This window comes from Tyto alba, unplaced genomic scaffold, assembly GCF_018691265.1.
Source record: "Tyto alba isolate M040663 unplaced genomic scaffold, T.alba_DEE_v4.0 Super-Scaffold_13, whole genome shotgun sequence".
NCBI lineage: Eukaryota > Metazoa > Chordata > Aves > Strigiformes > Tytonidae > Tyto > Tyto alba.
This window is the reverse complement of record NW_024881275.1, coordinates 24,672,193-24,696,664: the sequence shown is the minus strand read 5'-3', so window position 1 is coordinate 24,696,664 and position 24,472 is coordinate 24,672,193. Positions and strand designations below refer to the sequence as shown.

The 24,472-nt window shown below is 39.8% G+C and overlaps 1 protein-coding gene across 1 annotated transcript; it reads left to right on the top strand.

The window, feature by feature from the left end:
• The first annotated feature begins 3,330 nt into the window (after positions 1 to 3,330).
• SLC25A46 (solute carrier family 25 member 46) lies at positions 3,331 to 18,535 on the top strand. Its single transcript, XM_042787795.1, has 8 exons — positions 3,331 to 3,684; positions 5,608 to 5,650; positions 8,116 to 8,173; positions 8,691 to 8,768; positions 9,289 to 9,389; positions 12,558 to 12,614; positions 13,089 to 13,146; positions 16,280 to 18,535. The coding sequence occupies exons 1-8, from the start codon at positions 3,441 to 3,443 to the stop codon at positions 16,856 to 16,858; spliced, it is 1,218 nt and encodes a 405-aa protein (XP_042643729.1). The 5' UTR covers positions 3,331 to 3,440; the 3' UTR covers positions 16,859 to 18,535.
• Positions 18,536 to 24,472: the final 5,937 nt, after the last annotated feature.

Here is a 24,472-nt window from a genome sequence, read left to right as displayed (position 1 = left end):
CAACTACTGGTGTGGCCAGAGAAGCCATTGGCACAGCCTCTAGAGTTATTGCCAAACCATCGCCATGGGCCACAATAAAGCAAAATGAAAGTGAGAGCTTTACACAATTTGTGGATCGCCTCCAAGCAGGGGTCGACTCTTCGACCCTGCCTGCAGAAGCAGAAGGTCCGGTGGTAGCAGAGTGCTTACACCAGCAGTGCAATTCAGCAACCAAAGAAATCCTGCGATCACTGCCGGCAGGGTCAAGCAGCGCAAACATGATGAAGCATGTCACAAATGAAGAGCACTTATCCCCAGTCCAGGCGGCTGTTTGCACTGCAGTAGCTAACGTGATGGCATGTTCTAAATGTGGCCAGGCAGGCCACGCCACAGCGAACTGTCCTCAGTTGGGGGACCCGCCAACAGCACTCCCTTTGCACCAAAACCGGCCCAGAGGACCGTGCTGGGCCTGCGGGAAGAAAGGGCATTTTGCCAAGGAATGCAGATCTAAAACTCAGGGAAACAGGAGGGGGAGAGGGCACCTGAGCCGTGCACAGCCCACTCCCACCTGGGACACGGGGCGGCCCAACTCTATGCCAATCAACAATTACGTCAACCCCAGATGGGGCGAGATGCCCCAGAACCCACTGCCACCTCGAGAAGCGACCAACTTTGTGGTTCAACCAATGGTCCAGCGGGATCTGTCCCTATCTCAGGGGCAGAAAAGACCACCCCTTGGGGGGTGAAACCCCAGGGTGGCCCTGGTGGTAAAATGGGATAATCGGCCAGTGGTGTAGGGGATCTGTTCCATTTATAATACCTCAAATGATACCACCATTAGTGTTCCCTTTTTGATCGACACCGGAGCAGATGATACAGTTACCCCTGAGACAAACTGGCCCCCGCATTGGAAATTGGAAGATGCCCCCATGGTGGGTGGTGTCGGAGGACTAACCCGAGCTCGAAAGAGTGATTAATTGGTAGCAATAAAGCTTCACACTGAAAAAGGACCGGAGAAAACTATTACCCTCTTCCCACGTGTCATGTCAGGAGTCCCACCCCTTTTGGGAAGGGACGCTTTAGCTCTATTAAAATCCAGGGTGACAGATTTATCGTGAGGGCCACTGCCGCACACCCACTTACATGGAAGTCGTCCCACCCAGTGTGGGTTGAGCAGTGGCCCAAAAGATGGTAAAGTTAAGTGGTGTCCGCTTAAGTCCATTAAACCGGACCTCCAGAATAAAACTAACGAAAATTGTGAGTTTTTGTCCACAGGACCGGATTATCAGACACCACTGGAACCTGTATGCCCCCGTGGTAAGAGAAGACGACGAGGCAACAAGCAGCCTGTTCACACCTGGGGAGTTCCCTACCTTCCGGTCGCTGAATCAGTCAAACCCGAATCTTACAAGTTCTTGTTGGTTATGTTATGATGTCCCAGTTATTCCTGGTTACCCCAAGTTACACCCCATGACTCCCAGTTACCCCCCAGTTACCACTTGTTCAGTGTGCCTTATGTATTCTGTTTGAGATTTTGATACACACTTTTTAAAGTTTTTACAGTTTAGCCAATTTAGTTAAGCATAGAGGGGGGGAAATGTAGGTAGTTAAGGCTTGGCGGTCGGAAGATGTTGCGCTGTACGTAAAGGTAGGACCCCTCTCCGGACAGCCAATGGCGTTTGGCTTGTGATGTAAGCAGACGGAAGTGACGTTGTACACCCCAGCTATATAAGGGTGTGCCACATGACAATAAATGCCATTTGCCATCCACCACTTCGGTGTCTGTGAGCTGATGGCCCGAGCGGCCTGGGGTCGGTCGCCGTGCCGTTCCTGAACCAGGTCGCCACGCCTCCAAAAGGCAACACTAACCCAAACTATTCTATGATTTTATGACTTCCACAGCTTTACAGGGGACAAAAAGTGTGTAACAAACAAGTGCACAGCTATGTTATACCTTTATTTCTGTAAGACATTTTAATTGTTCATGCTGTCACCTTCCTACTGTAGGATGTTTTATCAGTAATACACTGTTGTTTAATGGGAAGAATTTTCTCTCAAATCCATTGTTTCTGTAAGATTCAGAGACAATTCCTTCATGCGTAAGGCTGCATGATCAGATCACTATATACCCTTAAAGAAATGTATATTCCAATATTGACCTGATCCAGGCTGAACCTGTTTTAGAAACCAAAGTAACCTGGTTGGTTTTAATATGGATAATTATCTTTACCCCGCCAAAAAAGCTGTAGTGTCATGATCCCAGGCTCCAGAGGGAGTTGGTTCTTCTGACCATATTTTTGAGATTACAACACTAAAACACAACGTTCCCAGCAGACTTTCAGTTAACAAGGAAAAAGTCCTGGCCCAATAAAAAATGGAGGTAGAGAGAGGCTCTGTGTGGTCATTGTCTTACTGAGAGACAAAAGTGCTGTTGCTTTATCGAGCTCTGCTCTTCCCATGTCAAACATGGATGCTGGCTCTTTACCTGCTTACTGGAAAACACCAGAAGCTCTACCGATAAAATGAAGCTAGCATTTAAGGGCAGCAGAAAAATAAACCATGCCCAAGCACACTGTGCAGTCAGACAGGGCTGTGACAAAGGAAAAGCATGAAGCGGTGGATGACTCCTTTAAGTACAGCCTGTACTACATTTAAAGTTGAACAGTCTAATGCTGGCTTAACATTGTGTATGAGAAAAGGAAAAGCTGTGGGTCTGACCAAGACCGAGGTGTGGGAGACCTTGACAGGCTTCTCTGGGCAAGAGGAGCTGAGAGAGCACAAAGGCCGCAGGGAAGGTGTTCAGCCGCTGCCTGACCCCGCTTGCCTCAGGTCAGAAACCTCTCCAGCTGGCGAAGGGGAAACACCAGTGGTCCCACTGGTGACCCTGCTCATCTCTCCTCAGTCAGGAGGTTGCACAGCAACCAGCATTTTAGGGGGAAGGAGGTCAAAAGAGAGGAGTGGAAGCTCAGGGAACAGGAGTGGTGGGGTTATGCCAGACACCCACCATCTAGTGGGTGACCGCTCCTCTTCTGCCTCCCCTGTGGGGTTTGCCCAGGCCCGCGAGCACTGTCAGCACGACTAACAGCCTCAGCTCCCAGTTCCACCACCTGGTTTGCACACAGGGAGCCGGGTGGCCCCTGACTCTCGGGTCTCACCGGTTTCGGCCGGGGAAAAGGGCGGGGAGCTGTGCTGTCAGGCGGGTTCCCTCTCCCCGCCCCGGCCCGGCCCGCCAGAGCGGCAGGGGGCGCCCTAGCCCGCCCTCCGCCGCCAGCCCAGGACCGCGCCCTCCCCGGCTGACCTCGGTCTGGAGGAGGGACACTATTGGTCCAGCCGGCCGATCGGCCCCCGCCTTCTTCCCGGTCACGTGTCCCCTTGCTCCGCGGCAGGAAGCGGTGGTCGCAGTGAGGGGGGGGGGGCGGCCGGGCTCGTGCTTCGCTGCAGCCGCTGCCCGCCCGCCCGCCATGCATCCGCGGCGCCCCGACGGCTTCGACGGCCTGGGCTACCGCCGGGAGGAGCCGAGCCCCGGCGCCCGGCCCTTTGGCAGCGCCTCGGAGCTGGGCCACTGGGTGACCAGCCCGCCCGACATCCCCGGCAGCCGCAACCTGCACTGGGGGGAGAAGACTCCGCCGTACGGGGCAGGGACCCCCCTGGGGGCCGCCAGTCTCAACGATGAGCCCGGCCTCGGAGCGGGCGGCCCCGGCGCCGGTAAGGGAGGGCCCGGCCCGGCGGGGCAGCCAGCTGCTCGCCGTTCCGCCTGTCCTTCGCTCGTCCCGGGCCCCCGGCCGGGAGCGGGTGACCCGCCGAGGCGAGCAGGGGCGAGCAGGCGGCGGCTGTGGGCTGTGCCGCGGCCCGGCCGCGCCCGTTGGAGCGCCGGGCGGGTGTGCTGGCGCTCACCGCCGCCGCGCCGCGCTCGGAGGCGCGTTGCAGCCGCGGGCTGGCGATGCTGAAGCGCCAGGAAAAAAGTGCTTTTGGGAAGAAGAAGAAGGAGAACCTCCTCTATCGCCTGTTGAGCTCCAGCACGCGCTTCGCTGTGTAGCACTCCGTAGTTACACGCAAATGTGGTTGAGAGTGCCAGAATGCGCCCTTCATCTTCTGCCCTGCAGCTTCTAGTTAAACAGCGTGTGGTCAGCTCCCCATCGCCCCTGTAAATGATACCCTGCAGAAAGACTCCGTCTTCTGTGAGGGTGGGAAGTACCTTTGGGTCTTACAGTATATTTTGTTATTTAGTCGGTGTTGATATTTCAGACTTCGTGTCTTCTGGCTGCTTTATTGTTACATTGAAAAAGTATAAGGGGTACGGCACGAGCTGCTGAAGTAAAACCCCCTCCATGCATGATAGTGAAGGAACCATGAAACTGTTAGAACTTGAGGAAGCAACTGTGTTCAGGTCTTTTCCAGTAATCGTTGGGAAACTGAGCAGGAGCCTTTAGAAGTATTGGTTTATGTCATTGCGAAATTAAGGTGAATTAAGCTTGCTAAGTCTAGGCTACTGAACATTGTCTCCTTTCATTAAAAGGGTGTTCTGGGGCAGTTTATACACACTTGAGTATCAAAGTTTTATGACATACTAATTTATTTAAAATTCAGTTGTGGTAATGAGTGAGTCTTCTTTTTCGATCTGTAGTGCAGTGGTTTTGTTCAGGTCTTATAATGAGTACAGCCCTTAGATGGTCTTCCATCCATGCGAGGACTACGTAAAGCACTACTTAAATACTTGGATTCTACCTTTTTTTTGTGTGTGTCCTATCTAGTCATGGAGGGTGTGTGGATTCTGCATTTTGGAGGACTGATAAGAGGTTGCTGTGTCACTGAGTTTAGCTTCTGCAACTGGAGACAGTCTTGTCATTCTTAGGAGGGTTGCCACATCTGTGGAAAGCTCCACTGAAGTTAGCAGTATTACACATGCTTACAGCCTGCTTGCACCCTGTAGATTATAGCACTGTGCATGAATTTTTAGTTGCTTTTACAGTTCTGATACTCTTCTTAAAATCTCTTCTGATAATTTCCAATATGTAGATGTCTATCTGGTAGCAGACAACAGAGGATCGAACCCATTACTCTTGTTGCAGTTTTAACAGTTCTCCAATAACTAGATTTTTGCAAAGGAACGAGGATAAACAGTTGACTTGAATTTACATCATGTTATGCATTTGTTATGTCATCAATGGCATTTTGTGTTACTTTTCCCAAAGTTTCTTTTCTTACTGTTTTGGGGTTTAAAATTAATTTCACCTCAGATATCTAAATTTATTTCAGAATTGTTGTAAACTGTCATGCATGCTAACTTTTTTAGTCGTTGGCTTTAGTTAGATTTTTTTAGATATTAAAATATTCTCTGGTTTACTGTTCACTTTGTCTTTTTTTTTTTTTCCCCCTCTCTGTAGCTGTTTTAAGACAAGAACGATTTTATTAAAGTATATACAAACTCAAATTCAGTCCAAAGTGCAAATACTCCTTGGGGAATACTTTTTATATCTTCTCTTGCTGAGTTGTCATAAATGTTGTGGTTTGGTGCTTGTAATTTTCTGAAGCAAGTACAGTATATAATTAGTTTTTCAGATCATCTGCATGGCATTTTCTCCCACTTTCTGATTATCACTGCTGTATAATCTGTTTTCATTTTTTCAGAGCAGTTGAACAGATTTGCAGGCTTTGGTATTGGCCTTGCAAGGTAAGAGTTGTGTAATAATTTTGAGTGATAATGAAGTAATAAAGCTATAGGTGTCTTATGATTCCTATGTACCCTTTTGTGTTGTGCTTTTATGCCAGTAGACTTGTGCAATTGAAATACCTCAAGAAACCTACTACCTGAACTCCATGTAGCTTTCGGTTTTCTTTAACTGAAGTGTTTCTCAAAATTATTTAATCAGCGGTGAATATAAGAAACAGTTTTTCAAACAGTATGCCCAGGATATGTGTATCCTATCAGAGCAATCTGAAAATAACACCAGAAAACTGTTTTCACATTTGTGCGTTTTACTAATATTTTTAGGTGATGCAAGTGTTTCCTAAGAAGGTGAAAATGTCTTCCTTCCGAGTATATTATTAAAGTATCTTGGAATAGTAATGTTGGTCTAGCCAAGTGGTCTGATGACTGTTTTTATTATGATGACACTGATTATTGATAATATTTTTCAGAAAATTATGGGCTTTACCATGTGTAACAACACTTTCAGACGCAAGTGTAAGGATCATGATAAGTTTAGGATTTTTTGTAGGATGTCAGCTCTATCACACTCACCTGATTAAGTTTTTCTTGCTCAGTGTACTGGTGCACCTTCTGAAAGCATGGCAGGTAGGCGTTTTTGCCTTGAAAAAGTTAGGGCTAAAAAAAGTTTTACTCGTTGTTAACCTGAATGTGAGACTTCTCAGAGAAAAGTGCTTCTCGTAAGAACTTGTCACTTACCCAGTTAGGCCAACATGGGAAGCTATGTCAGTTGAGGTTCTTACAGTGTACTTAAAGAGGAGGACCTCTTACTTCACCACCAGCCTGTCCTGCTCCTTACCTCATTGTTATCACCCATGATGCCCATCAGAATCTATTTTAACCTGTTTGATTCACCAAAACAGAAGATGAAGTCATCTGGATTATTTTTTGCTGTTTCAGTTAGGCTGATTTACCTGGGAGTTGACTAGCTGTGAAAGCCAGCAGACACCAGCTAGTTGAAACAGAGAGAGAAGGGATAAAGGAGATAAAGACTAGGAATTACCATTTTTGGCAAATAATGAGTTGCTTAAATTAGATCACCCCATTTCATGAAACTGCCTGTCCCTCTTTGCCCACTGCTTCCCTTGCAGTGCCTCAGCTTGCTTGTTCAGACTCATTGATGAGCTTGTTCAGTTTGTTAAAACTGAAGAACTAGCCCCCCCACACATGTAAAGAGTTGCCTGATTTCTTGCCACCCTTATCAAGCTGAATGAGCTGAGGAGGGCACTGGCAAAGGAGTGGAGCCATAGGGCAGGAACACGTTAATGGTCAGTAGCAGAGGGATGTTAGTATGGCTCAGTTGTCCTTTTGAACTGTATGCTTTGATTTAACCAAGCATGACAAAAGTTTTCCACGTCTTGAGAGACACAGCCACCTGGAGTAAAATGAGCGTGTGCTTTTGGGAAAGAGAACTTACCAACACTGTATCATTGCTGAGAGCAATTCTCCCTGCTTCTGCTTTTGAATTTGTGCCAGATCACTTGTCAAGACACACAGTTCAGGTCAGAAAACACCCGAAAGAAAAGCTGGTTTTGTGAGGGTAGTTGAGTTGGCTACCAGGAGGGCTTTATAGATAGCTGCTGGAGTACAGGAAAAGTTTCACCTCTTTTGGTAGTAACAAACTTACTAAGTAACTTAATAGTTAGAAAACTGCAGTCTCAGTACGTCTCTGTGATGGTTAGTACTTGTTTATCCAGAGTAGAATCCTGGTAAGAGACCTACCCAAGATGATCCTGTAGGTTGGTAGTCAGCATTGTTATTCAGGATGCTTATATAAAGCCTGGAGGTTTTGCTTTTCTAATCTGTATCCCAGGTTTGAACCGCATACAGGTGAGTACTCTGAGTCAGGCACTTGGAAATTAAATTAAAAGTTTCTCTTCGTGGCTGTGACCAGGAATCCTACTTTAGAACTGAGAGAACCTTCCTCTGAAGGTTTTGATTGCAATATTATTTCTTGAGGTGGAGGGAGAGTTAGTTTTGAGCAGTGGCATTTTCTGATTAAAAAAAGTCAGCTGTTCATACCAATTATTTGGCCTTGCTAAGAACAATCTTGATTAATAATGTGGTATGTGGAATTAACATAAAACTGGAAACTAATTCTTTCATAATTATGGCTCTGAACTGTTTTGTTTCCTCATATTTGCTCAGAGAAAGTTTAAGAAATTTGGTACATAGTTTTGCATAATAAAAACACATACATACTATATATATAGGCTTTTTCATAGTGAATGCATGTCAGGTTTTTTGATACTTGTTCTGTTGTAGCATTGGCAGGCTATCAGGTAGCCATCCAAAATGTCTCATTAATTCAGTAGATAATGTATAGTTTTTCCAAAGACTAATCTAATGTTGTTAGAGAAAAATAACAAGCCTTTTCTGATAAATTTATGATGGCTTCTCATGCTTTAAATACACTTTTTTTTTTAAAGCCTATTTACAGAAAATGTGTTGGCACATCCTTGCATTGTTCTGCGTCGTCAGTGTCAGGTATGTCTCTTCTATTACCTCTTACAGTCAGAGCTGTGTAGTGTGATATTTCTGTTGTCATACACTCAGAGTATAAGGAAGCTGTATAAGTCTTAGAGAGACGCTGCTACATTAGCATGTTTTTGTTTGGAGTATACATATTTTCCATTCTGGTGTTTAACTTATCTTGAACATTCTTACTCATTTTTGTTTGGGCAGTGCAAAACTAATTACAGCAAGTAAGTGTTTCAGAGTCTGCAGAGCAAATTCCAGATCCCCATTTACAAGCAGAACGCTATGTTTCCAATATTTCCTGGATTATGCTTGCTTTATTCTTTACATTTTCAGCATATAAATAGTTAAGTTCTGCATGTTACCATAAATCTCAGAATTTATTCATATTTTGATCTCTTTCACTGACCTTTAGAGAAATAAAGTCCTTAATTTGAAAGTGCTTTTTCCTTTAGTTTTTTAACATCTTCAGTTATTTAAAATAGTGCCATTTATAAAAAATTGCCATTATTTATGTTTTTAACAGGTTAACTATCATGCTCGGAATTATCATCTCACTCCATTTACTATTGTCAATATTATGTACAGCATCAATAAGGCACAGGTCAGTATTTGGTGTCAGAGTGTATCTGAGCAGTGAAGATTACTATAGCACATATGTACACTGACATCTTTAAATCTTTATGTAACTGGTGGTTAAAAACATGGCCATTGTAAGGATTTCAGTGTGTATTATTTTTTTTTTAGTAGTATAGCATTTAGTGGGGAAGACTTGCAGATGCTAGAAGACAGAAGTTGCCTGAAAATGGATTCTTATGGATGTGCTTTAACATATCCATCTCATTTTGTTCATAGAAAACGGCGTTAAGTTTACAGTGTCGAGTATTAAGGGTGGGAGAGATGCTTCCAAAATTGTTGACAACTGTTTGAAATTATTGAAGAGCAAAAGATTCTTCAGAGATAAAAAGATAGCCCTTGAATTTGGTGATAGTGAAATTTAATGGAAGAATTGTAGCCCCTGTGCAGTCTGAATTTACTGAAATTTTATAAAAAATAGTAAGATTAAAAGATCATTGGGTTTTATGTTGCATGAATCAGAATGTGTTGCATATTTCAAAACACAGGGTCCAAGAGCTCTCTGGAAAGGAATGGGCAGCACTTTTGTTGTTCAGGGCATAACCCTGGGAACAGAAGGCATTATCAGTGAATTTACACCTTTGCCAAGGTATTGCATGTTTTTTTTTTACTGTTTCTAACAAACTGATCATCAGCTGTTGACTTAATATTCAAAGCATTAGGAACATAAGTAATAAGTCTTACTTGATGAGAACAGTCAGACTTTGAATAGGTGTTTTCAGTGAAGTGTGGCTGCCTTTGCCAAGATAACCTTGTAATTAGTGGTGAGAAACCCTTTCTGGGATCTTTGTATGTTTGGTATGTCTGCCTACTGGTCTGAGTACAGAAATAATGTAGCAAATTGGTCTTCAGTACAATTCCACTGTAATAAAAGCATTCATGAGTTTCTTTTTGTAATTTGGTTCAAATTGTGTGGTTCTAGCAAAAAAAGTAAAAAGTCCTAGTTTCCTAAATCTAAATACGGAAAGTTTACATATCTGATGAGCCAGCAATGACATCTTGCTGAACATTTTCACTGTCTTTAGTAGGCGAGAGAACAGAATGGCACGCATTAATAAATGAGAAGACATGGTCAATAAGTCCGTGTGGCTGTCAGCTTTGTCTGTCCTCCTTTACCAACAGCTATACGTACACTGTTCAGTATTCTTATAAGGGGGTTACAACTCAATAGGAGTGCCTTCATTTAGAGATCGTCACCATTCTACTTCACTGTATCCATCTTCGGCTATAGTAGTTTAGTAATAATTTTTTATGTTTATTTGTGACTCTGCCTACTTTTTTTACTGAACGATAACTTCGGGATTATAATGAAATGTTTTGATGTCTTTCTACTTTGAGATACAAGTTTGATCAAGAATTTTAGTCTGAAGACTTCTCATCAATGTTTTGTTTTATTATTGTACAGAGCTAACAGTAAGGGCTGGTGACTGTGATAATATATATTGTCAGTTTTGTTACAGCCATTTTAAGAGTAAGCAGGTTATGTGAGAGCTCATTATATGAAGTAACTAAAACTTTTAGAGATATGCAAGGAGACTGTGAGATAATCAAAAGCTAGGAAAAGATACTTAACCGTTGCAGGGCATGCATTGAAGCCAGTAAAATGATAAAGACCTGTCCTGGAAGATATATTAGGGAGTCAGGCAAGTAATTGGGTTTAAGGCTGGCTAAGTTGGAATGGACCAGTGGGCTTCAGAATTGTGTAAGCATTCAGAAGAGACAAGAGCCTATTTTTAATGTGTGGACAGAGTCCAAGCACTTGAACAACATGCAAACTGATCTGTTTTTTAAAGGTGAGAAATGTAGGCAGTCTGAATCAAACTACTGTTATGGTGCCTGCATATATACTAATAAAAGTACATCTTTGCAGGTTCTGGCATTCATCAGAAGCATTATCAAAAGCATTTCATACTTAAATTGTATGGCGTGTGTATTTAAGCTTTTTGGTCAGCTTTGTCTCATGTAACTGAAATTCTTAGGCATATACTTTCTTCCGAGTGTGAGTTGTTCTTGGTTTTAAATGCTGCTGTAGAGGATACTTAAGTTCATGAGGTTGATACAGTGTTTATGTGTTCATAGTTCTGATCTCTGTCTAGTGTGAGCAAGGATTTTCTTCTTAGTCAGTTGTTCAGTAGTTTGAAAAGTAAGCTGGTGGTGCCGCCAAAAGAAGCGATCTTTTCTTCTAGTACCTGCTCACTCCTTCCTCAGTGCTACGCCCATCCTTGTGCCAATGCAGTATATGAACAGTCACAAAATGAACTGGATTGGGGAAGTGATGTGTCTAAAACGGTTGTCCTGTATGTGCACCACCCCTTGCAGTTTTCTACTGGATGCTTTCCCTTCCTTTTTAAAGGTCATGTGCACATTTGGGCTGTTGCGGGAAGGTGAAGGTTATTGCTTACAGCAACAGTGCCAGCTATCTGATTTAAAAGGTTATTTATCTACATTATCAAGCTCCAGAGAACACAAGAAAGTGAGAAGCGATTCCAATTCTATATCATAATATCATAAAAGAATGCCCCCTGTTCTAGGAGAGGGGCCCAGCAGTGGGTGTTAACATTTTTCTGGGAAGTTGAATGTGATTCTGTACTAGACAAACTCATTCTGTAATTGTTCTTCCAATGCTGGAATAGTTACACCTACTGAATTGACAGGTTAGGCTTTCACACGTTAGTTTGTCTGGTTTCGTTTTCCATGTCTTAAATATTGTCGCTCAGTGGATGTGATCCAAGTGTCTGAAATACATAATGGTAAATGATCTTCCCTTCCTCTTTAGTGTCTGACCTATGTATTTAGGAAAGGGATGGCTACTAATAACACACAATTCTTCAGAAAGAGTTTTGTTTCTTGGTTTAGAGTTGTTGTAACTACAGGCAGTGGGTAAGAATAGAACCTGAACACTTTATACTGTGTTACTAAAAACGCAGAGTCTAGTGTGTCCAACATGTCAGACAAATATCTTGACCTCATAGCTAAAGTATTTACCAAATGTATGGTAAATACATCTGGTGTTTAAATATTTATTATCTTGAGCTAGGTGGGATTACATTTTCTGTCAAGTGGAGTGTAGTTAACATTTACTGTTCATATTTTGAAGTGTGTAACTAGAAGATACTACTTCAAGCAGATTTTTTTTAGTCACCTTTGTATTAAACTCACAGGTTTTATTTTATTTTACCAGAATATGCTGAAGACTGGTCATAAGCCAAAAGGCTTGAGTTAAGTCTGTACAGAATTACTATGCAGCTTCTAGTCTGACCTGTTGCATATGATTTGGTCATGTCTAACTGTGTCAGAATGTGATTTAGGTTTTCAGGAAAGAAACAACTGAATAAACATAACCTCAAAGAACAGAAAAAGCATAACCAAACCAAATCATAATTGAAAAATATATGTTTATAAAGGAAAACTACTGAGATTTTAAAATAATCCCATATTCCCTGAAAATGGCTTTAAGAGTTAGTACATAAGGAGGCAAAATAAATGCAAAGCACTAAAGCCAGTAGCTGTGAGAGCTGCGGACACCATACTAATAATTGAAAGCTTTTTTGTTAGAATATCTATCAGGCCCAAATAACTTCTAAAAGTTGAGCATGATTTATTAGATGTGTTGCTGATGTCTTTTCACTGTGGGAAACCCTGCAACATAAATCAATAGTAGAACACCAATATGAAAACTCTATGTTAACACCCATGGAAGAAATGCTTGAGAATAATGCTTAATTATCCACAGTACAGTAAATACTTTTCTTTTTAGGGAGCTTTCCCATAAATGGAACCTCAAGCAGATAGGTGGACACCTTCTACTCAAAGGGTAAGTGTAGCATGTGTTATTACTTTGTGTCTTATTATCTAAACATTAATAAAACTACTAAATGTACATTAGTTAATCTGCAGATATGGTTACTTGACAGGGTGTTAATAGTAATTTTCAAATTTTGATTTTTTTTTTGAACAATCTTGATTGCATACACCACTTTCACAGATTATTTTCTCTTACTAGATTCCTGTGTCTGTATGTACCTGGCTAATTTAAAATACTAGATTCTTTTAGTAATTAAATTATTGTATCAGACACCTGAATCTGTCTGGTCACAGGAAAATAGAATTTAACAGAACTTCAGACTGAAGCTTATCTCAACTTGTTGATGCGCATTTTAAAAATTGAGTTATGGTTATTTTACTCTCAAGCATCACTTGTTAGATACTTTATCAACTTTCAGGTGCATATTTGGCTAAAATTGTAGTATTGTCATGACCTTAATTTTCATCTTGTTAATTTCTACAGTTTAACGCATGTGATAGCAATGCCTTTTTATTCTGCAAGCCTGATTGAAACTGTACAGGTAATTTACATACATTTACAACATTTTAAAAAATACTGTTACTCTTTATAGATTAGATTATGTGGAGAAGTGAGTCTTTGGCTTTGGATTCGGGTTTATGCTGCAGTATTTGTATTTGTTTTGTATGACTTAGTAAATACTTTATCTCAGTTAATATGATGGGTATATTAATTGTACTATCTTAAGTCTAAGTCTAGAATTAGAAAGCACATTTAATACAGGTAGTTGGAATATATTGCCTATGAAATAAGGGCAAGTTGTACCTGTATGTTCTAGCAGAGAAACCATAAAGAAGTTTTTCTCATGTAAAGGTTTTAAAAGACTTGCTAGACAAGTTGTTGCAGTGACCCCTTCCCCTATAACAACTATAAAACTTTTCCATTAATTCAGCTTTGTTTTTCTAAAATACTGAAACTACTGTTTCAGGACTGCTTTCATTCAGTCAGCTTTTTGCTTTTAAATTTTTATCTAGTTCTTCCTTAGTCATGAAGATAAATATCTGGACCTGGCACTTAGGATACAGCTTAACTTGTTCTGTAACTGTACAGAGTAACCCATAGCACTGTATTGCAGACTGCCTTTCAGCAAGTTGTTGCATCTCTTTCTGGAGAAGGAGGTAGGATTTCGCTATGCAGAAGTGGTCTGGGGTAGTTCTTCCAGCTATCTGTATATAATGAGTTGTTCTTAATTAACACAGTAGTATCTTTGTGCAGCTAATGGAACTCTTACTGAAAAGTGAGTTCTGATGTAGAGGGTCATGCAAAATAGTCACTCTCATGTCATTCAGTCATCAAAATAATAGTTTTAATTCACAGCACAGACAAGTTGTAATACTGTCAAGACTGATTTAGATCCAGCTGTTTAAACCTAGAGTTCAACTGCTGGTGTATGTTTACAAAGTGGTGGTTTTTCTGTGGAGAAGGGGCAACCAAGGCTGACTTCTATAGTTTCTTAGTTTCAACATGTACTTTAGAAGCAAGTACTCTTAAGGGACAGGATTCTGCTCTGTGCAGAGGATCCAAACTTAAAGGAGCCAAAAGGTATTAAGAAGGCTGTTCTATCTGAACTGGCCACACTGTGGACTGACCGGACAGGTGAGATTAAATGTCTGTGTAAGGGGCTGTGGAGATAGACTCCCAAAACCAAACTCGCTTTCTTTAAAGTTGCTCTGTATTTAAGAAACCCTCTTCCTCTCTCTGAATTACTTTGAAAATAATGTTCCATAAATCCAGCCTGAGTGGATCACTGAGTTCGTGGAAGTCTTGGGAAGATTTAACTGGTTTTATACTGGGAAGCTGACTTAGGAAACTGTTATGTCCTGGGAAACGGCTTTACCCTGGTTGTGTCATAATCTTGGAACTAGAAACAGTAGCAGAACACTGTTCATGTTTCTTGAGTTCATAGCAGTCCACGGAATGTAATGTTTTATTCAAGTATCTTACTGCTTGTATTTTGTCTGAGAGGACATTCTCTGTGTTGTTGGAAATGGGAACATATTTACCAATAAATGTTAAAAGAGAGCATGATTTAGAAGCCTGTCTTCTGTTTGCAAAATAAGTAGTAAAGTTTATTTACTATAAAGCAGCTTAATAGGAAAACAATCAAACCCCAAAACAGCATCTCCCGCAGCCTTTTAGACAGGTGATCATTACTGTAAAGCATTGCTTATGAAAACAATTTCACTGAGATCCAAGGGTTTTAGGCTTAGTAGGTTCAGCTGTGTATGTATGTTATTGAATAGGTGTATATATGCTGTATGAAATGTATTTTCCATTTCCTGCAAATACCATCATGAGCTTTCTTATTAGAAACACAACAGAGGTAATGATAGCATTTGTGAAGATTTTATTTATGCAGGCAGGGCAACTTGGCTTATCAGGTTTATATTATATTGCTGTGCTCCAAGAGGACAATGACATATAAAAAAACTATAGAAGTTAGATTGTGGGATTTTTTGCTAACAGTTTTATATTAACTTTGATTGTGTTAATTCTGATAAGCCGTCCTGTTCAATGGTATTACTTTGATACACTTCTCCAAGTAAATATATTTCATCAAAATAACTGTAAATGGTAGAAATTTGTAGCTGTCATATTACTGTTTTTGTCTTTAACATTTCAAACCACATGGTGGCGTATATGACAAAAGCAAGCTCAGGTTTGAAGTGCAGGGAGTATAATGATACTAGGGAGAAGGGGATTCAGTAGGAATTATAATGCTTAACTTGGATTTAAAGTCTGGAACAGTGTTACATTCTCAAGTACTTGAACTAGTTTCTCTTCTGCACAGAGTGACCATGAACGCTTTGCAGGTGTTAGTGCTTCCCTAGAGTACTGAGGAGTGTATTGGTGGTTTATCCTGGCATGAGGTCAGGACATAGCCAGCATGGACTCGGAGACTTGGGCACTGAGGAGAACTCCCAAATCCCAAATTTCGCATGTAATAGAGATGACAAAACACTGAGTTTATATAAGCATTATAAAGGAAACAGTGTCTTTAGCTTAATTCTGCAGCAATAGGTGGAGTATAATGGATTAAATAATTACTAAGTGAATTCTTTATTTTCACTACATGAACAAAGTAATTATCTCTTTTCTAAGAGGCAGCATGGGTAAAGAGTGCTATTTGAGATGCAAATAATGGAATTGAAATGTTCAGAGCTGAGCCTATTAAATTAATATTAAAAATGTTCTCTCAAGTTATAGAAGTCTTTATTATGCACATTCAAGTTCAAAAGCTAGAGTTATAGTCCTTAAAGAAGAGGACTTTTAAATTCGATAAATGTTTCCTGGCATTTTGTTCCAGAAGTAGGTATTTTCAGTACATGACTGTTTTGCAGACTGATACTTTCAGCAGTAGGCTGAAAGCTGAATTTCTTTGATAGCAACAGAAATAACTGGAATGTACACTAAATAAAGACACTTAAAGATGGGTTCATTTTTTTAAAAGCAAGTTTACTTCAATGATATCAAGAGTGTTAGAGCAAAGAATTTATATCAATATAGCTATGTAGATAGATAGCGTGCAGATGTTTATCTCTCACAAAGTTCAGCAATGATAAAGTGTCAGAGTGGATGTCAGCATGATTATGAAACGGGCAGCACAAGTTGTAACTATTCCTTTGTGCTTGTAGAGTGAAATAATTCGAGATAATCCCGGCATCCTGGACTGCGTGAAAGAAGGAATCGGCAGAGTTGTAGGCATGGGAGTACCCCATAGCAAGCGTCTCCTTCCTCTGATGGTCTTGACTTTTCCAACTGCTCTACATGGAGTTCTTCACTACGTCATCAGTTCCATTGTCCAGAAGCTTGTTTTATTTGTTCTGAAAAAGGATAATTCCCACAGCCTTCCAACTGAAAGCTCCACTTCTGTGCAGAGCATGCTGGATGCATATTTTCCAGAACTTATTGCTAGCTTTGCTGCTAGTCTTTGTGCTGACATCATGCTTTACCCACTGGAAACAGTTTTACACCGCCTTCATATTCAAGGGACACGCACAATAATTGACAACACAGACCTTGGCTATGAAGTGCTTCCGATCAATACTCAGTATGAGGGAATGAGAGACTGCATAAATGCTATAAAACGAGAAGAAGGAATGCTAGGTTTTTATAAAGGATTTGGAGCTGTCATAGTACAGTATACTTTGCATGTGGCAGTTTTACAGTTTACCAAAATTATTTACTCGACACTGCTTCAAAATGTTTCTTAATCTGTTCAGGTGTGGATTTAGTACATTGGACATGATTGACTTACCTACTTATTGTTTAAAATGGCTAAGATAATGAGTTTTAAAGAATCCACTATGGATTCTCCTTACACTGTAAAAGAACTTGTTTTAAAAATGGGGATATAGATTCCGAAGTGTAATTAAAGTACTATTTAAATGTAAAATCGTAGGTACAAATGGTATATATAATGTGCAGTCACGCAGAAGGGAATCAGATTTCAAATGTTGTTGGAGCAAGGATTTACTTTTCCTCTTACCAGTTAACTGGCTTAAGGAATGGATATGAATTCTCAGTATCTGCTTTATAAACATCACATCTCACGTTTAATTTGGACTGCTAGCCAGTGCAAAGGAATTTATTTTCTAAATTTGTAGGAACTTGCAAGTAGGAGACTGATGGGTTTACTGGTCTTTTAAAAATGTTTTCAACTTCACTGTTAATGGAGCTGTGAGCAAAGTAGAAACTGTAAGTGTAGCTTAAGTAGACATAAATGTCACAATTTACAGGCACATAGAAGACTTCTTTGCTGCAGTATGGCAGAAGATGACAGAGAGGGGAGTTCTTTGCTTTGTATAAAATAACAAAAACTTGGGTCTGGACAAAGTTGCACAGAATGCAGATTTGGCTGTCTTGCAGTTTGTTTGCAAGGCTTAGAGTAACAAAAGTGTGTGAATGAAGTGAATTAGAAACTGATGTATGCACATGTAAGTGCCATTTTTAGTCAACTTTCCACTCAAAACTTCAGGGTTCAGTTTTACTCTGCTACTTTGATAAGAGTAGAATAACACAAATGTATGTAGTATCAGTGTTCAAAATGTATGTAAAGTGTAAGAAGTTAATTGACTATTTCTAGAGCTTCTCTTTTGTGAGATCAGATAATCTAACACATCTGTCTACTTAATATTTAGCACTGATGTCCTTCATTTAAAGTCTCTGGATGAAATGTTTTGTGGAACAGAATTAAATCTGCTTATGTGCAAGCAAACTACTGAAATCTACCATTTTTTCCCCTCTTCCCCTAGTAAATCAAGACTTTCAGTCTGAAAATGAGTTCTGGTCAATCTAAATTAGTCCTTCTTAGTTTCATCAGTAAATATGAAAGTGGGAGGCAATTATGTTTAGCAAATAAAACAAGCATGTGTAGAGTCACTTTTAAATTATACGAGGGGTTGCTGCCTTTTCCACACTTCTATGTGGCAAGTCTTATGTTTGTGAATACTGTAAATTGATGTGCATTTTAACCATTAATCATTGTATAGTAATTGCCACTTACAGAAAATAGTCATGGCAAAATAATGAAAACGTGTTGCTGTTCATAAGTTCTGACTTTAAATCCTTTGCAGGTCTGCTTTGCTATTATTAATCTAACTTTCATGTATTTTAAATGTGTAAGTATAGAAATGGAAAGTATAGTGAACTTGGGAACTAGTTTTATTTTGAAATAATGTTAATTGCAAGTTTAGTGTATAGAGTGGAAGAAATGAAATAAAATGAGAATTTGCTGTAAATATTTTGAAGTAATTCACTGAAGAGGCATGTAAAGGAATCCAAATTTATGTGTTAGACTTTATTGTGTAGACTTCACAGTGGCTTTTTCAAGTTCCTCAACTTTCCTAAGTTCAAGAACGTGTTGAATTAAACTACATGCAAGAAGAAAATACTCAATTCCTGGTTTATATTTTCAAAGTTTCTATGAGTATGAAGAGATCCATATGAGAGAATCATCCAGACTGGAAAAGATCTTGGCAGGTTGTCTAGTCCAGATTCCTACACTAAGCAAGGACAATACGGACTTCAGAGCAGATTGTGCAGGCTCTTTTCCCGTCAAGTTTAATTCCAACTTTTATTACGTAAAACTGGCCTTTTCAAAGGTGTTAAATTCAGCTGAGGCCAACTATTCCATCACAGATTCCTTGAAGCAGTAACTGAGTGCATATTGGAGACCAACACTTGCAGATGTGTCAGTGAAATGTAGCAATAATGTTTTTCTAAGAATAAAATTTTAGGAAAGGCATTTTGTCATACGAAATGGAGGACGTGCCTGTCTGTATTCTGCAATAGGGAAGATAGTGAGTTCTCAGAACAGCACTAGATACTGTGCTAGATTATTACCTTGTGTCAAACACTTGCTTTTGTTAATGAGAGTTTTACAGTTCTAGTCTGTGCTGGAGTCTCAGATCTGTAACTTTAAGCAGGGTGAGAAAGAATGCTGTCAACTCACAGCAACTTGTTTTGTGGTGGAAAAGCCATTTGCTTTGGGCTATTTTTTTTTTTTTTGGTCATCTTCCCATCAGTTAGAATGAACGTGTTTTGATTTTTCATGTATACTTGCTTTATCTTCCAAAAGAAGTAATGCTCTGCTTTACCTACAGTTGCTATCTTTGCCCATGCAAAAATGTAAATGAATGTGGGGTGAAAAAAATCTTTTTTAACCCTTTTAATCTTAAGTCTACTGTTACTCTTTCTAGTTTTCATTTGGATCTTAAATCTAAGTACTCAATCTTTAACTCAAATGAGTGATCAGTAGGCGGCTTTAGCATGTATCACTGAAAATACTGAATTGCTGTCGAAAGTACTTTTAAAATTTTTTTGCATGTGAAAAATTATTATGCACTCTAGTCTTCCTGATACAAACTTAATTGCTTTTTTGTACATTGTTTTTCTGACTGTTTTTAAAGAAGACAGCTGATTTCAAGAATATACTGAAGACAGAGAGAGTGTAATGTTCCCTACTCAGTGAAGAATTATTTTGTCTTCCTACCCATGCCTCTTAAAAGGAAAGCCTTGATGGGCGATAACTGACAACAGACAAGGCAGGAAACTTTGAGCTATGAGGCCTGCTGGAAACCATAGCAATTACCTGTCTGTGTTGTTTCACAGGCTGCCTTACAGATCAGACTTGACTTTTGGTTTGTGTTAGAACAGAGCTTTTAAATTTAGCGTTGGTGTGATTACTGTATTCCTCAGTGAGGTTCCAGCTACATTCATTCCTTTTAGCAGATCTGCTTTGGGGCACATGGGAGTTGATCGAGCTCTGGGTCCTGGCTCTTCTGAATTTAGCAGCAAGTTCAAAGCAAGCATGTAAGCCAATGTCCTTCTTGCTGCTTCTTCCATCTGAGATGGTCATTCAGCTGGATACACGTCTTCATCTACAAACATAATCGATACACATGATGTCAGTGAGGCCTGTCTCTGCATTAATATACAAGTTCTTGCAGTTCTGTGAGAGTTTTTTTGGTATAATTCAGGGCTAGCAGGGGTGACTTTCACACCACTGACCCTTTCAATGATATCTGAGGAGAAGAGGTCACATTGAATTTTTTGTCTAAATGGTAGTTGGTAAGAGATTGGAGAACAGCATATAGTGGCAGCATTCACTTACCTGTATGGGAAGAGAGGTGGTAGCAAAATATAAATAAACCATTTGTATAGTTTTGTTTTAGAAGATGTAATACATATCTCCAGCAAGGGCAGAAGGTGGTAAGATCTTTATTTAGTCAAGAACTTGTGGCATCTGTGTTTTAAAAGCAAACCTGATTTTAAGGAGTTGGATAAAACTATTTTCAGATATTTTTGAGGGAATAAAAATAAGTTGCTCTTTATCTTCCGCACTCCAACATCTCCACAGATAATTTGTCAAATTGTAAACAAAATTTGAGGTGGGAAAGAAGCAATTCTGAAAATATAAAGTAGAAATTGCCTAAAAACGCAGATAAATGAAAGTTGACAATGTTCTCAATTGCAGCAAATTAATAAGGTAAAGTAGAAAAGTCCAGATGGTAGTGTTTATGGAGGGTTTCATTTCATAGTTTATTTCTGTCTTTATCTTTCAAAAGTTGTTTTGAAAGGTAAGTTAAAATCACAAAACATTTTAAGCCCAACACACTCATTTTTTCCCCTGATACTTGGAAACTAACTCAGCTAAAAAGCCAGTTATTCTTTCAGCTTTTCCAATAGGGAAAAAAAAAATACACCTTCCCTTCAAATCAAGACACCCTTTCAGTAGGTGTAAATACCTTAATACAGTAGTCTAATACTGCAGTTACATGGGGGTTTTTTGTTGTTATTAGTCAAACTGCTAATGTGTTGGCTGTGGTGCGTATTGCCTGTGGCAGCTTGACCTGGGTGAGATATTGTATCGCTCCTCTTATTTTCAAAGTGTAGGGACAGAATACGACTTGTACCCACCAGAGTAATAAAATCAGAAGGCATGAGTCTTGCTCTTATTTCACAGCCTTAAGCTTGACACTAAGGCAAGTCCAAAACAAAAGGACTTGTTGGACAGGACTGGACTCTGTTCTGCATCAGCGATTATTGTCTTTGCTCAGTCTGACTTTCTAGAGGCAACAGGCTTATAAATTAGTATTCTGAGTCTTGGTTTTAGGGTACCTGCAGAAAAGAAAAATACTAGATTTTCTTTTACTGCAACAGTGAGTAAAACTCACTGAAGTTTTTGATCCCTGAAATGGAATCCTGAATTTATGTATATAATATTTGAGCCTTCAAGCACATTGTGTAGGAAGAAACACCAATATGCACAGTTGCCTTGATTCGATATCAGCTCTATTCAGTATCACTCAAAATGTGTGTGACACCTTTGATGTCCATACTGACCACTGATGTATTTTATGGTCTCTACAGGTACACATGTCAGTCTAAACCTGTTGAAAAAGACATGCACAGGCAGGATTTTCAGAGGCTTACCCATGGCCTAACTTTATGTATGCAAAATAAAGCAGAAGAGAAAAACAAATGAAGGCAATGGGAAAGAGGATTCTTGAAACTCTGCTTAACAATGTGAGCACCTTGATAAGGAGGTACATGTAACTAACAACTATTTGAGCACAGTGGAGTAAAGGAGACAATGTAGCTTCTCATGTAGCTACATGTGTTTCAGGAGCTTAAAAATGCCATTAAAATTAAAAAAAAAAAAAAAAAAAAATGTCAAAAAGGCTGCTGTGGTGCAGGTAACTTGCATAATGATTCTGACGTGCTTTGAAATGTACTAAATGACATTCACTTCGTCTAATACAATTTTTCTAAATAAAATGCGGCTACTCATCACCTTTATAAACTCTGCTTTTACCAAGAATATGAATGTGTCATGTCCTCTTTGGCCATTTAATTCCATTGATTTGCCAACATAATGCATCCTGCAGAAACTCACTTGTGTGGTTTTCCTTCTAATTCATTTGTGTATGGTAAGTGCTCTCTAATAATGGAGTTTCCTCAGCATAACACCCTTCAATCTTCATAAATAGACTGCTGTTGAAAAATGGTTCCAATTTCTCCATAAAAGGGAAAATAACTGTGTATTTAAATACAGTTTCAACATTTTTTCTGAATGGAAATATTAAACAGAAGTTTTAGGTCACAAAGGAAACATTCTGCTGACTTGTAACAACTTACAAATTTTTGAACTTCTTAAAATGATCTGTGTGAGCTTGTTCTATTGATAAATACAGTATTAGGAAAACCTTACAGTGCAATATAAAAAGTTCATCTCATACTTAGGGGCTATCTGGGAAGCTCTGTAACTGACACCGCCTGGGTAACTAATGCTTCTGCTTCCATGGTAGGACAGCTATAAACATTGCAGTTACCTTATACCTGCAGGCAAAAGGGAATACAAAGCATGATGATTCTGCTCTGATGCACGTATTTCCTTGTCTTTGTAGCTGCAAGTTTTCAGTCACCTATCAGGTAGTTTGTGCCTTTATCAAGTAAAATGTCAATAGCTACTTCTCAAGCCTCCAAACTCTGTGCAGATTGTGCAGAGAGTTATCAGGTCAGGATTATTCCAGGTTTAATAATCATTAGCAAAGTGATGTTAGAAGTATGGGAAAGATTTCCTGATAATGTTGCAGAGCTGTGAGATGTGGAGGATGGGGTGGGATGTACTAACACTACTCTCCCAGTGAGGCAGAGCTACCAAAGGAATGAGAATATACCTTTTCCAGAGTTTGTATAAACTTTCCATTTTCTCCCTTGTCCCTCCTGCACACCCTCTGCAGCCAGGCATTTTGGGCCTGTGTTTTCCATACGGCATAGATGCAGTCACTCATCGTTAATGATGTGATACCTGTTTCTTTTCCACAGGAGTCACCTTTGTTTCCGTTCTCCATGGAAGTGTACAGGTTTGCTTGGTACAGTATTTTGTCAACAGGTTGAATTTTTAGGGAAAAAATTGAAGCTTAAATTTTGATCCTTATAGGAAAATGTCAGTATAGTAAGCCTCAGATTTATCAAACTACTCCTGACTTCAAGTCTTTCTTCTGTTAAGGGAAGTATTCTCTACTTGACAAGAGACATTTTCCGCAAAGCAGAGTTTCTCCTCTTTTTTCTAGGGTTCCTCATTTATGTTCTGCCTGGCTTTATACAACATTTATGTGCCTCTTTACATAATAGCCTGTTTACCCTGTCTTTAGTTGTTCCACATTTTGTCTGTCTTTTCCTTCTCCTTGGTTTTTATACCTGTCTTTTCTGTCATCCTTTATGTCTCTCCAGTGAAATCCCCAGTCCCTGTTACCTTCTGTAGCTAAAGGTCGCTCTGAGTACTCAGCACTGTGCATAATGCTGCCCATTTCGTGCTGCAGAATATTTGCCAAAATTTATCAGCAGAAGATAAAAATTCAACTTTACATTGAGAGTGTAATTTATACTCTGCACTGATAGATTCACAGTGTGTTGAATCTTCCCTTAACACTTCAGATGGATGATACATGAAAATCATGTAGCTCAGTCTTAAAAGTTGTTCTGTTGACAGTTCGTGTTATATTTTTACATACATATATACATACATTAGAACTATAACAGAAAATATGTAGAAATATAGTAACTGTGTAGGGATAGGTGTGCAGATGTTGAGATGTAAGAAGTTTGTTTCTCATTCTTTGTAGTTCTTGAGGCAATTTTCTAAAGGATGCCTAACTTTCTGTATTTATCATGTTTGTCTCCAATGATTTTGACTTTAATAGCTGAAACAAAAGGACTGCTCACTGTGAATGGAATTGGCTTTCCAAGAACTGTCATATTGCCATCACAGGAACAGATTTCTACCTGGGATTATAAAAATCTGGCTGTGGAGTCAAAGTATTTGCTGTGCCCTCAGAGATGAAGATCAAAATTCTCATTTTCCAGAAGTTGCTGCACTTAGATTTTACTCCTAAAATCAAAAGAAGGAAGAGCAGTTACTTTTTGTGTGACTGTACCAGTGAAAAACAAGCGTGTGGTTGACAGGAGCTAGAACAGTAAGTATTTTTTTGGTCCCCAGATGATTTTTGACATCTGTATGACTTTCTTGAGGGGGCATCTTTGTTAATGACTGTATTTAGTACAGAATCTGTTTTGGCTTACTGCTGCTTGCAGTGTAGTCATAGATGTCTTGAGTTATTGGCTTTGCTGAGGCAGTGTTTTCTGTCCTCCATGTCCATTCCTCTTTTTCCCACTGGAGTTCTGGTGTAGCACCTTGGAGCTGGCTGTTACTCAAGCACCAGAAACAGTATCTCACCGTTAGTGGAACACTTGTCCAGACTAAATCACTGCTGGAGAATTACCAGAAGGGCCTATACTAGTATAATCAAAGCAGCTAACCA